The following is a 13,537-nucleotide window of genomic DNA, read 5'->3' as shown; positions in this document are numbered from 1 at the left end:
GAGAGTGGATATGTATATAGAATGAAGTGACCGTAGCTGAGAACAGATACTTGTGGAACACCCAAACATAGATCGACTGGGCCAGAATGTTTTCCATTTAAATACACATTTTGTGTCTTCTGATTAAGTAGGACTTGCGCCATAGTAATGGTGTATCGTGAATAACACATTCATAATGGAGACGGTGAAGTAATATGCCATGATATGTTGTGTCAAATGACACAGACAAATCAAGGAGAGTGACGACAGTAGTCTTTTAACTATCCAGAGCAGAGCGAAGGTTGTTATATACTATTAGTTGAGCGGTTTCAATACTATATCGAGAGAACTATATAGATTGTACATTGATAAACAAAACTATATCAGCTCAGATGAGACACAAATTAGGATACTACATATTTACGAGGGGTTAGAAAGATGGCGGCAATTCTTTAAATCGTTGGTAGTTTTGAAACCTACAGAAAGAGAAACAAGTGGGTTCAGCGAAAGAAACCTTTTCATGGCTTGCTGACACTTTATTTTAGAATAAAGCTGAAGATTTATTCCTAAAATATACATATTACATTTGATATTGTTCATTTTAACTGGAACAATCAGGGTCAACCACGGTCATCCATATATTCGTTTCCTATCCTATCATCGAATTACCACGTTTATACATTATTATTCATTGTTAGTCATTCATAAACGTTATTTCACTTTTGATCTTTATTACAATCCCACGGGCCCAATATGTAGTCAATTGTATTAACCCTTTTTACAGCGTCGCCTCGAGAAAGGGACATTGTGCTCTATGTCCCATTCTTAGCAAATGAATCCAATAACTTACAAGTTTTGTCTTAATTCCCAACAACAAGGAGTTAAATTATGTTTCAACTCTACCTATACTACATGTATTTGATTGATGTGATTCAAGAACAACATCATTAAAACTGTGTCCTCTCTCACAAAATAATACCTAATTCAGATGAGGGCATCATTACATGACGTTCCAATTGAAGAAAAGTGCAACTTAAATACGAATTCGAATGAATAGGGGTGCACGATAGTGTGGTAACATACACGTCACATATAGTTTAACAATCAGCTAGGGAATTTCCAATATGTTGTTATTGCCGCTTTGCGATCATGATTTGAACATACTAAAAAAACGGTATGGGTGACACACACCACAATAAGTAATGCATTCGTTATCAATTCAAGTGTTGACAAAACAAAATTTCGGCATTTGCCCTTAATTCCACATTGACACTGTCGGGATACAATTTGGATCTTTATATGTAACCAAAAAGAAATTGTTACGTATAAACTAATGAGATGGACCACTGAAACACAAAGCTAAGCAAAGCGTATTCAATTTATATTATCTCACATTGGATAAGCGTAAGAAAAGACAGTAGGTAAATTTTCAGCTTATATTTGCTCTAGCTCTCTCAAGCTCTGTACAAAGGAGTTTCTCTTTCCTATCAAGCAAAACACTTATTTCCTCTTCTACGCTCTTCAATGCACTTTCAAGTGACTGTACGGTCTCAACATAATTACTGCAGTTTTCCGTATATTCCATTTTTTGGTCATCTGCATAAGAAACACAACAATGTGGTTAACATATATAAACAAACAGATTAATTCACTTTTAACACACCAATAACATATCCATTTCAAACACCAAATATTTTTTATATAATACCCTTCCATCCACAATATTGCTGAATACTTACTTATAACGTTATGGTCTATTGTAGAGTAAGCAGATTCAGTTGACTCTGTGATATCTTGTAGTTTCTGTGAAGAAAACAAATAGTTACATGAAATGTATAATGTGGGTATTATTTGTATATTTCGATTCTGAAAATAGTCAGACTGTTGTTTAGAAGAACATGGCTATTAAATGCATGGTGTATGTATATCATTTTTAAATAAGCAGTTTTTCAGCGTCAGTCTTTGTTAAATATTTTGAAGAATCAAAATTTTTGATGGTAAAACGTAAAATTGGAGTACAAGACATTGGAACACATTCAAAGTTCATTCATGCACTATATATAGAAGTAAGCTCAAAGGCATATAACATTCATCAGTTTCAATTTTCAATCTACGATTGCCTTGTAAGAATACAACTAGAGTTACACTATTATATTCCTTTAGCGCAACTAATAAAAATGACGTTTTAATGTATGTATCAGCTTTGATTTGTGCTAAGTGTGTGTGTGTGTGTGTGTGTGTGTGTGTGTGTGTGTGTGATTTGGGTTTTAACCTAGCATAAACAATTTTTCAATCATATCGCTACGATTTCAACAGTGTGACCGTGTAGATGTCAAGCACTGGGGCAACAAGCTGCAGACATGTCATTTCTACTTGTTTGGTCTAGACCACCAAAAGGAAGGTTACTTAATGTTTACGTCTTGCTCATTTATTAATTTTGAAAACACATTTTTAGCTGATACACCAATTGATTTTTCAGATAGTCCCACATGGCAGAATTATGTTATGATACGGTTTGTGCCTAGGTTAATATATAATGACTAAGTAAAATTCAAGAGGGATTGAAGTTTCTTTTCTAAATCATTAATGCAGCATCAGATATAGCATACAATACCTCGTAATTATTATGCACAGGGACACTGGGTTCCTTTACGCCACTATGGCTATTCGTCGTGCTAATCGGCAGTTCTCTCGGTAGACTCTTTTCTTCAATAGCAGAAAATGTAGTTTCCTTCTCAGTTTTAGAATGGACAGTGGTGTTGTAGGCTGCATCTGAATAAAAGAAATATGTTTGAATCAAATGGGCGAGATGAACTCTGTCATTTTAAGGTGAAAAGTCCATGTTGTTTGTTTCATATCCGTAACTGTTGTTTAATCGATGTGAGAACGTACCGTCATGCGTAACACTGTAAAAATCGGGTTTCTTATAGTATAGCCCATAACAATATTGTTAATATGTCAGGCAAACGTAATTTAAGTTATAAGTAAAATGGACAGTGAGTTATTAATATTCTTGAAGTGGATAAACTGTAGACTGCCTCTACCATATTTCTTTCTTTTGGAAAAACAGTGCATGTTTAGAAGAAATATTACCGCATTAATTCATCACATGTTATCATTTAATTGTATAATGACAGCAATGAAACATATATTTATATAAATGAAAGAAAACAAAAAACTGTGAAATATATTTTGATAATGAATAATGACAATTACCTGGATTGCCAACCACCAAATTAGCATAATGTGTTTCAATTGTAACAGTTTCTGTGCTTGTTTCTTTTTTATCCTTCTTCCTTTAAAAATAAATGCAATAATGTATATTTCAGCAATGACGTAGGCAATTCTGTCTGAATATTGAACAAAATTCCTACTGTAATTTTGTTATTCCATCATACTTCAATAAAGTTGCATATATCCACATATATTTATAGTCCACATAGTCTCTCTCCGGTGTTGTTAACAAGTCAATTAAATTTATTAAATACAGCCTAACATACAAGAAGCTAGAACATAAAAATCAAATGCTTTAACATACAAATCGATCGCTTCATACGAAAATGTTACCAAATGTAATGCACTTATAAAGTTGCATGCAGTGTCATAGATATTACTTCAAGCAATATTATTCTGTTGTTTACCATGGTGTACTGTAAAGCAAAACAAGTTTGTTTTGAAAACAGTGATATCACTGCAATATTCGCGTCTCAGTACAAGGTGTTTTGAAGTTAAAAATATAATAAGACAATATAATCAAATCAGATCAAAACAAGTGCTTTAGAAGCTAAGTAATTTATTATGTATTTAGTTTGCATGAAGGAAAATTGATATATTACATCCTTGATAGTATGATAGGGCTCTTTAAATAGAACTCATGAGTTTGTGAAGAACATAATGTATAAACAGATATTGAGATTTATTAAATATGTAATGAATATCAAGGTGATAACGATACAGTTGCCGCCGTCTATTTTTCAAGATTTCATGTCAGAGATTAAACAAAATATAAATTCAAAAAGATTCGGAATAATAATAACAATAATAATAATAATAATAATAATACTAATAATAATAATAATAATAAAAATAATAATGATGATGATAATGATAATAATTATAATAATAATGATGACAATAAGTACAATAATAATGATACTATTAGTTTTTGGAAGAAGAAGAAAAGAAGAATGAAAAGTGAGGAACAACCGTGATAGAAAAAAACAGCATCACACAAGTTTGGTGTTGCTTTGTATATCATGTAAGTTCCATTTCTCACATCCTCTTATTTTTCGTTTTTCTTCTTCTTTTTTTTCTTCTTCTTCTTCTTCTTCTTCTTCTTCTTCTTCTTCTTCTTAATATAAGTAGAAGTAATAGTAGTAGAAGTGCCACGTTGACTAGTGAAACACGCTATGCAAACGACAAACATATCTGGCTTGGTAAGTTAGGATTGTCTGGCACACACATAGCAGTTGGCGCGTTTAAGGTAATAACTCGTAAACACCGGAATAGTCTCAGAAAACTAAAACACCACTGAAGTTAGACTTGTTGCAGACATCGACATCCAGGGATCAGCCAAATTACTAGACATTATCTTTGAGAACTACCCAATCAAATTTAAGATACAAAAATAGACGTCTGAAATAGGATCTCAAGGGTTGTCAAACAGGTTTATATTACCTTGGCTACTATTACCACCACTACTTCTACTACTTCTACTACTACTACTACTACTACTACTACTAATAATAATAATAATAATAATAATAATAATAATAATAACAGATAATAATTCCCTTGTATTTCTCACCTTCTATTTTTCACAATGACAACAATAATCACCAGTGCAAAAATAGACACTCCCGCAGCTACTAGCACAGATCCGACAATAACACCATCATTTGGACTAACATCAACAGGGGTTATCGTACCTAATGTACCTGAATGCATATAAAACACATCAATATGGCACGTATGTATGTAGGAGCAAGAATAAGTCTTCAAACTCACGCAACAACTACATCTTAGTTAATTAACCTACGTACCAAGTGCGCGATAACTGCTTTGGAAAAAAAATGATACTTAACTTAATGTGACACTGCCCATTAAATCACTACTTAAATTCGCCAGCATCTATAAAGAGCAGGCTGGGATGACTTACCTGGCGTTATGTCGCAGTGTTAAATGTTAGAGCATGGATGCACAAGATAAAGAAGCTTACCAAGCCGGTTGATATTCAACTTACACCTGACGCTGCAATTCAGCTGAAGTTATCAACGTTCAAGAAAACATGTGAAAACAATATGATCCTGTCATATGAATGCAACACACATTACTGAGTTATACATTAAAAAAGTGTAGCAACAAGATGGCCGATAAGAATAAATCATATTGTGGCTGCCTGGAAGATGAAACAGATTATAACAGGGACTTTTGAAGCAGCTTAGAAGAATATTTCTATATAGTGTTGTCCTTCAACCTACCAGTGTGATGTTTATCACAGAGAAATATATTCTTAGTGCAGATAATTATTCACAAATGACATGATAGAATCAGCCATTCAAAGAGATAACCATTCGAACATATTTAGGTACAACACTCTGACTAATAATTTCTTCAAAAGATTTATCCAATGCATAAGACTGAGCTTCGCTACATTACTGTGAATACCACATCATGAAAATGTGTATAGATACAGGATAAATATTTAGCGAATCCGGAAAGGTTCGCTAAAACCCGTAACCAAACAAATATGGTGAACATTTACAACAGAATAAAACATGATTACGCGCTCCGTTTACGTAGAGAACAAAGAAAACAATTTTAAAAATATTAGATGGAATTAAACGCTCCTAGTAAATGTTCCATCTAGGTGTCTTTGTTAACTTTTTCATTTTAAGGGGTGCCGAGATGATATTACTTTTAAATGATAGGGTTATTATCATCATCATTATTATTATTATTATTATTATTATTATTATTATTATTATTATTATTATTATTATTATTATTAAACACATTGTTTAGTTTTTAACATTCTTATAGAGTCATATTATTATACCTAATAAAAGTCAGATTTATAATGTAACATTTAGAGATTAGATAGGCAATTCCTTTCACATGGACGAAGTAAAAACAAACTTTCCATCTCATATGACCAGTATCATGGAATTGTATAAATCCTTTCATTTATGAAATAAATGTACTCGGGTTTCGTTTTTTCTTTATGTACAGCGATACCCGAAGGTAATGTATGTACAAAGATTTCAAAATCGTGAGTTTGGTTCATCCTGTGTCGCACTTGCGAAGTGCTTTCGATGGGCGTTACCGTTTACTTGTAGCGCAAAGACGATGTATTGCGGCAAAGTCTGTGTATAAATACATTAAGGTAGGTCAGAATCTTTACATTACGGAACGTCTTGTCAGTGAGCGGTCTACTTTAAGGACTGGCACATCTTCAGCTGTAGAGGTATGTGAGCTTTTATTAATTTCTTGTGTATAGGTTATACATATTGTACTACCACGTTTTAGTTTTACATATCTTATATGTAGCTTTGGCTTACGTAGTGTCATGCACATATTTTGTATTCTTCTTTGTGACTTAGCAAGAGATTTATATTAGCAATATAAAATATGAAGTTGCAATTTTAAGAAACTTTTAGTACCGTAGGATTCTTATCAGGCACGGTTAGGTTCACTTCTGAACTTATGTATTGTTTTGTAATTATTGTGCCGATAGTGTATTCTGTATAGCTTACAATATATAACGTCATTAAGTTTTATCTTATATGTCCCTGTTATGCATAATACACGGTTTTATATGTGTTTTCAGCTGCCCAGAGTGACCAGAGTTATTGGAGTGATCAGAGTTATAGGAGTAATAGGAGTCGACGTGGTACCAGCTACAGAGCTAACCATAGAAGCTGACCATATCAGCTATGAATCTGAACCATATCAGCTGAGTAAACAGTGTAGCTGGTCGGGTAGCAGGTTGTCGGCAGTTGCTGACAGAGATTGGTGGGCGCTGATTGCTTGATTGACAACCCTGGAATACTGACTGCTTGATTAACCAGTGCGACTGGTAGCCGAGTGTGCTGGTGACGGAGTGTGTAACCCCACACACCTAATATTTTAGCCGTCGGCTAATCGTTGGAGTTTGTAATACCCAGTGTGTTTTTTGGATTGTAACCAAATTTTGTACATCTGTTCCTTTGTTTCCATCATTTTCACTATTTGAGTTAATACATTTTTACTATATGAGTACAAGAACAGCTATTGCGCTTTGAGTAAAACATATTATCTCGTTGTGAAATGACGGTGAATCAGTTACCCTTTGTCCTTGAATGAGCAAGGTCATTTATTTGTTTTTCATTATTTAGTTCGTGCGGATTAGATCAATTGATCCAATATTTGGAAACCATATACGCACGCATTATTAATCATAATTATTTTCAAGTCATTTATCATTACACATAGTATTTGTGTCACCATCAAAAGTGTTCCGTTGTAAATCCGAATTCCTACACGGTTATATTGTTACAACCAGCTAACGTATAGATTATTTTCTCTTTTATGTATATACCTCAGACTACTAGGTACATTTTGTACAGCCTAGAAAGTGGTGCGTTTGGGATGAAGAGTTCACCAAGTACTCTTCAACGTATAATGAAGATGATTACTTTTGGTCTAGGTAATTGTGATGCTTACATCGATGATGTCATTATCTACAAAGACACCTGGAAAGAATATTTAGCCAAGATTGGGAAATTTTTTGACAAATTCACTGGTGCAAATTTGACAATTAAATTATCCAAAAGTGAATTTCCCTTGCTTGTGTAACATTTCTATCGTGGGATATATAAAAATTAAACCTATAAATGTTAAGGTCAAAGCTATCTCTGAATTATCTGTGCCTATCAGGAAAAAAATAAATTAATGTGAATTTCAGGTACGGCTGGATGATATCGGAAATTTTGTTCCAATTTTTCCATAATTGCTGAACACCTTACAAATGTATTGAGCAAGAAAACCAAGCTTCTTTTAACTCAAAAATATCAGGCAGGATTTTGATAAGTGGAAAGCCATGCTTAAGAGTACACCAGTTCTTACAGCTCCAATTTTAAATTAATCTCTCTGTTGATACAAGTGATGTTGGGGTTGAAGCAGTATTGATTCAAGAAGATAAAAATGGTGTTGATCATACAGTGTGCTTTTTTCTAGGAAATTAAGGAAGTACCAGAAAATGATTCTACAATCGAGAAGGAACTTTTGGATTTGATATTGGCATTACAACACTTTAAAGTTTACATTAGTCCATCTTCTTCTCCTATTGTTTTATCTACGCCATGTTTGTCGATATTAAAGAAAATAGATCTTTCCCACTTTTCTGAGACGTTGAATGTTAATTTCTACGGAGAAAATGTAGAGGTTCATAATCACGTCAAACCTTTGGTGGCACTTATGTCTGTTCTCAAAATGACACATACGTCTTTTGCAATAATCACCATTCCAGCCAGCCATACTTCCATTGCTGCAGCGTCCGTCTGATGTGAATCAACTGTTATTACCATATAAACAATTATCTACACGTTTCATTGCAGTTATGATCGAATTTTCCTGTCATGTCCTGATACAAAAGAACGAGATTGTTTACCAACCTCACATCTGTGTAAGGCAATGTTTCGTATTAAAGGTAAGCATTACCAAGTAACATTACAAAGCAGTAATCTCAAAACTTATACCATAAAATCAAAAAGAAAAGTCTTTAACTAGTTTGTGGCCAAGTGTCATTTTGTGAGCCTTCATCACTGTCAAGTACACTCTCACTACTATTTTATCTACCGGAATGTTTGCGGCTATTAAGGAAAAAATTAGTAAGTCCTGATCCTTCCCTCATTCTTGAAATGTAAAAAGTTCCTTATACGGTGAAAATTTATACCACTGCAGTGTACCTTAATCACATCTAGCTATCGTTGGTTCTTACCTCTGTTCTGGACATGACCCATACCTTTTTTGCAATCATAACCCTGACATCCAGGTGTACATCCATTGTTGCAGCGTCTGTCTGATGTAGAGCAAATGTTATTGGCATATAAACAATTACCTCACGTTTGGTTGCAGTTATAACCGTACTTCCTTGTGACACATCCAGAAACAAATACGCATAACTTTACCAACTTCTCTCCTGTTTCGGGCATTGATTTGCATTCAAATATAACATTACCAAGTATCATTACCAAACAGTAATCTTTCAGTTTATATCACGAACTGAAAAAGGGAAGGCTTTAATTAGTTTAGTTGCTATTTGTCTTGCAGAACCTCTCTGACCTGCCTAGCACGTTCTAACTATCTTATCTACTGGCACGTTTTCAGTTAAAAAACAATAAAATAGAGTCAGCCGTGATACCTCGCTCATTCCTGAGATGATAAAAGTTCTCTCGACTGGGAAGATGTACGATAATCAGAAAAAAAACTTTTGGTGTCACATGTGTCTGTTCTGAAAATGTAACATCCATTTTTCCAGTCATCACCGAGCCATCCAACTTTGCATCCACTGGTACAGTAACTGTCAAATGTGTAACAGCTGTCATTGCCGTAGAAACAACTAGTACATGCCGTGTTATATTATTACCTTAGATTCTATTTCAAATATGATAACCAATCATAATACCTTAGCGTAACTAATACTATCTTGCAACTTCAACCCTCCCTCGCTTAATCGTTATAAGTAAAAAGCTAAATGTTATCTGGCCACATATGTGGCAGTTAGATTTTGTAATCTCTCCTTGAGACCGCGATTGGCGTTAAATTCTGTGAAATCGTTAGTTACTGATTCCGCTGGTCCGGAGTAGAACGCTCTCTGCAGATAGAGATGCGTCACAAAATATATACAATCATTTCGAAGCTCTCTACCTTAAAATAAGCTGGACGAGTTTCATCTTCTATACTGTATCAATAAATTCCAACGTTTTGAATCTCCTATCGTCGAGTTAATTTTCAGTATTATCACTTTTGCTGTCCTCACACTCTTAGGCGGCTTGTGCACATATTCGTCCGGATCGTAATAGCGTCACCTCATGTTAATAAGTGAAGGTCTGGTGCGTGATACAGAAAACGCATGTAATATTGCTGTGGTCAGATATGTATAAGTCAGTTGTCTATACTTGACTGACTCATAGAGTCCAGATCATGCATTACTATAAGCGACGCTTCGGTAATTTTACCTGATTAGGCAGTACCAAATTCGCCTTCCTACGGATAACCTCTCACAAGAACTGGATATTTGGTGTCCATATTGTACATGTATTAAGTATAAGCGAAGTGTCAGTGATTTTACCCGTATAGGCAGTAATAAACTGGCCTGCCAACCGGTAATATGTTACAAAATTTATTGTCTAGCGTTCACATAGTTTGTACGAACAGCGCCACTGTAATTCTCTACCTGTACATGTCAAGTGAGCCATCTTACGTGTATTTATGATAGTGAGCAACTCCGCACGGACACTCCTATCGTATAAAGTGTCTGATCTATTTATCTTACAGATTTAGATCATGGATTAGTCCAGTCAGGCAAGCACGATATATCTATAAATTTATCTGATTTACAGTCCTCACATATATCACATACTTGCATATTATGGATGGAAGTTAGTAGGCGACCATTCTTTGGGTACGTAGGGGACGGGGACTCAAGCTTACATTGAGGAACGAAGCATAATCGGTCTTCAAAACCATATAATTAACTGCGGAGTGTGACGTGGTGTATCAGCCCAAGCTACAGTCCTGCATATCAGAATTACGTTACTGGCTAAACGGATCTATATCCCGTATCACATCCAACCTCAAGAACTGGACAACGTCATGACATTCAAAATGGCCATGTTTCTTCATGACTGGGTTCGGCCATATAACTCTGATCGCAATGGACAACTAACACAATCAATCATACAACATTAGACACCAGACAAAAGAACTTGTTGAGGTCCAATACGCGCATGGTGCATTAAGAAATTTCAGCGTACGATCCAATATTAGTTCTGCCATACGTAAAAGCCCAGTTCATAATGCCAGTTAAAAATGGAACAGTTTAACCCACATAGTGATGCTAGGCAATTAATGTGGACGTGGTCTGGTCTATAGAGGAACACTCATTGAGTAGTCGAACTCTCATAGTGCCGCTAGGTTCTTCCTGCGGATAAGGTCCAGTTTATAAAGGCTCTCTCACGGATCAATTTACCCGACATATTACCTAGACACTTTCGGCATACGGTGTCCCTAGTGGTGCCTCATTCTCCAAACAATGTCTCATAACTCTCATTAAAGTCTTTGCCACCCAAAGCGAGCCTCATCTTAGCGACAAATTGGCAGTAAATGTGTCAAATTCACAATGTGCTGCATTAGTAAAGAGCCGCCAATCTTGACATTTAATTTCCAACTATTTCGCAGGCAGCATCGGCTTCACTAATTTCATCCAAAAGGACGAAAACTGGATCGCAAGTTCCCTCGTCGTCATTAGATCTACCAATGCCGAGTAAAATTACGGCATGCTGTCTTGGGCGGAAGTTTTCCAAGCGCTCCCATCGGAGTCCTTTCCTACTCGTTAATTCTACATAACCTGTTCTGAATACAGTTCTGACATCAGAAGAGCATTGTCTATGGAGGCTTCTACTTTCAATCTCTTCCATGGTCTCAATATTTTATTTTCGATACACATTACTTGATTTTTAACGTCATGATAGTAGGATCAACGTTGCATCTAATATATGTTTCAATAGGCGTTTACAAGCACATCTTCTACCAACCCGAATCGCACTTGATTTACGTAGGAGAATGTTTATAGACTGGCTCACTTTATAAACATAGTGCCCCAGCATAATATCGCCATATACGTAATAGCGCATATGAACTAAGAACAGGTGGAACAAGATGTAATGCTCGCTACATCCATCCTTTATAAAGACCATCATCAGTCAAGCAACGATCACAACTTTAATCATTTAATATCCTCTTTAATAATCAGGATAAGACAATTCGCAATGAGGCACCAATGATTAATTATTTCCATCCCTCACAGTACCTGTTACAGCGGGGGGATTAGCAATGCGACCAATCCATAGACATATGCGACTGGGAAACAATTCTACCGAATTTATATGCGTCGACAACCAAAGTTCTCCTGACCTACTTGGAAGAGACAATGGGAGGTTGATAGTTTTTGCCAGCGTTTCGACATGACCCTACCTATATCAAATGACATACGTTCATTCCCCTTTATCACGTAGCTCGGTAGGTGAAAAGATTTCGATCTTTCGTTGCCGAATGAAAAAGATTTACTTTGACGACATGTGGACCGAATAAGTTGTGCCGTGGACTTTGCCTAGAGTTATCTGAGGTGCAGGCGATGTGTTTTTCATTTGGTCGTCAACCTAAGCGCCTTCAATCAACTCTGTTAAGCTCTTCGGGTCACGCTGAAATTCAGCAACGGGTTCTAAATGCAGTCCACTGTGAAGGCTATACAATTAGTGTCGACTTGCAAGACCCGTGACCTTACGTCCCCACTCGCACGGCTTCCAGAAGATCTTAGTGTTAACTGGCGAACGTATATGGAAATTGAGCTCTCATTCGGTCTGAAAACTCTACTGTGGTGCCTTATCTCAAAGTCTTACATTTGCATTCGTGTTTGGGATTTTCTAAAGTTGTATCCTCAATAACACGTCCTGGTTGACATAACCTAAGATGGCTGAATTATTCACTAACTCATTGTCGGGCAAAAGAGAATACTCACTGAATGGTATCGTTGTGCTTAGTTTTGCACCCAACATATGCTCAATGGGATCGACCGATGATGGACCTGTTGGTGACACGGTTGAATTGCCTAATTCCCTACCTTTGTCTCTGCCGTCCCAGATTCAAAGGCCCGGGTGATCGATATATTTTGAATAGATTGGAACGACCAAGATTTTACACTTTTCTAACACCGCAGGTTCCAAATTAGATGCAGGAAGCAAATTAATCGGAGTGCCTCCTCAAGTCTTGATTACTCCACTAAAATGGGAAATCCTGGATCATCTGTATCATTCTCGCAACACAATCGATAGGAATCGTGATATACTTTCAATTGCCTTAAATAACCACGACAGCAAATGTTTCATCTCACCCCAGAGTTACCGAAACTGCACGCCTGGAACGTATTGGAAATACGCCCTTAAGAACAAACAATTTTCACAAGTGGTGGAAAGACAGAAAAATACTTTAAAGTCGTACAAAGTCAATATAATATATTCTCTGTTGAGCGCTCAGCAACATATTATTACACTGGGGTTAGCCATACATGAAAGGCTAACTGCCTGTCGTTCTTTGGCGAGATGCAGTACAAATCACAAATAATTCACGATCACTGCCACACTGTGTTAGCATAGAAGATATCAAATCAAACGAACCAAATACCTATCATACCGTCTGTTCCTTTTAGAATTGACGAGTCCAATGATACTGGATTCTTGCGTACATGAAATGTGTCATGGATATTAACCTGACTGAACAGGACACCATGTGAGCCGCC

General features: G+C 35.9%; 1 protein-coding gene across 1 annotated transcript in view; it reads right to left on the bottom strand.

The window, feature by feature from the left end:
• Positions 1-1,408: 1,408 nt before the first annotated feature.
• The window catches only part of LOC149798400 (uncharacterized), a 30,747-nt gene continuing 18,618 nt past the window's right edge, over positions 1,409-13,537 (bottom strand). The window contains exons 3-7 of the mRNA XM_089960869.1: positions 4,787-4,916; positions 3,196-3,275; positions 2,594-2,751; positions 1,719-1,782; positions 1,409-1,575 (exon numbers count right to left, since the gene is read on the bottom strand). Coding sequence (XP_089816995.1) covers positions 1,409-1,575; positions 1,719-1,782; positions 2,594-2,751; positions 3,196-3,275; positions 4,787-4,916 — 599 coding nt within the window. The remainder of the gene's footprint in view (positions 1,576-1,718; positions 1,783-2,593; positions 2,752-3,195; positions 3,276-4,786; positions 4,917-13,537) is intronic.

The sequence above is a fragment of the Sinohyriopsis cumingii genome, chromosome 6, assembly GCF_028554795.1.
Source record: "Sinohyriopsis cumingii isolate HCF-2022 chromosome 6, ASM2855479v2, whole genome shotgun sequence".
Taxonomy (NCBI): Eukaryota; Metazoa; Mollusca; class Bivalvia; order Unionida; family Unionidae; genus Sinohyriopsis; species Sinohyriopsis cumingii.
Note: the sequence above shows the minus strand (reverse complement) of the source record. Positions and strands in the feature narration are given on the sequence as shown.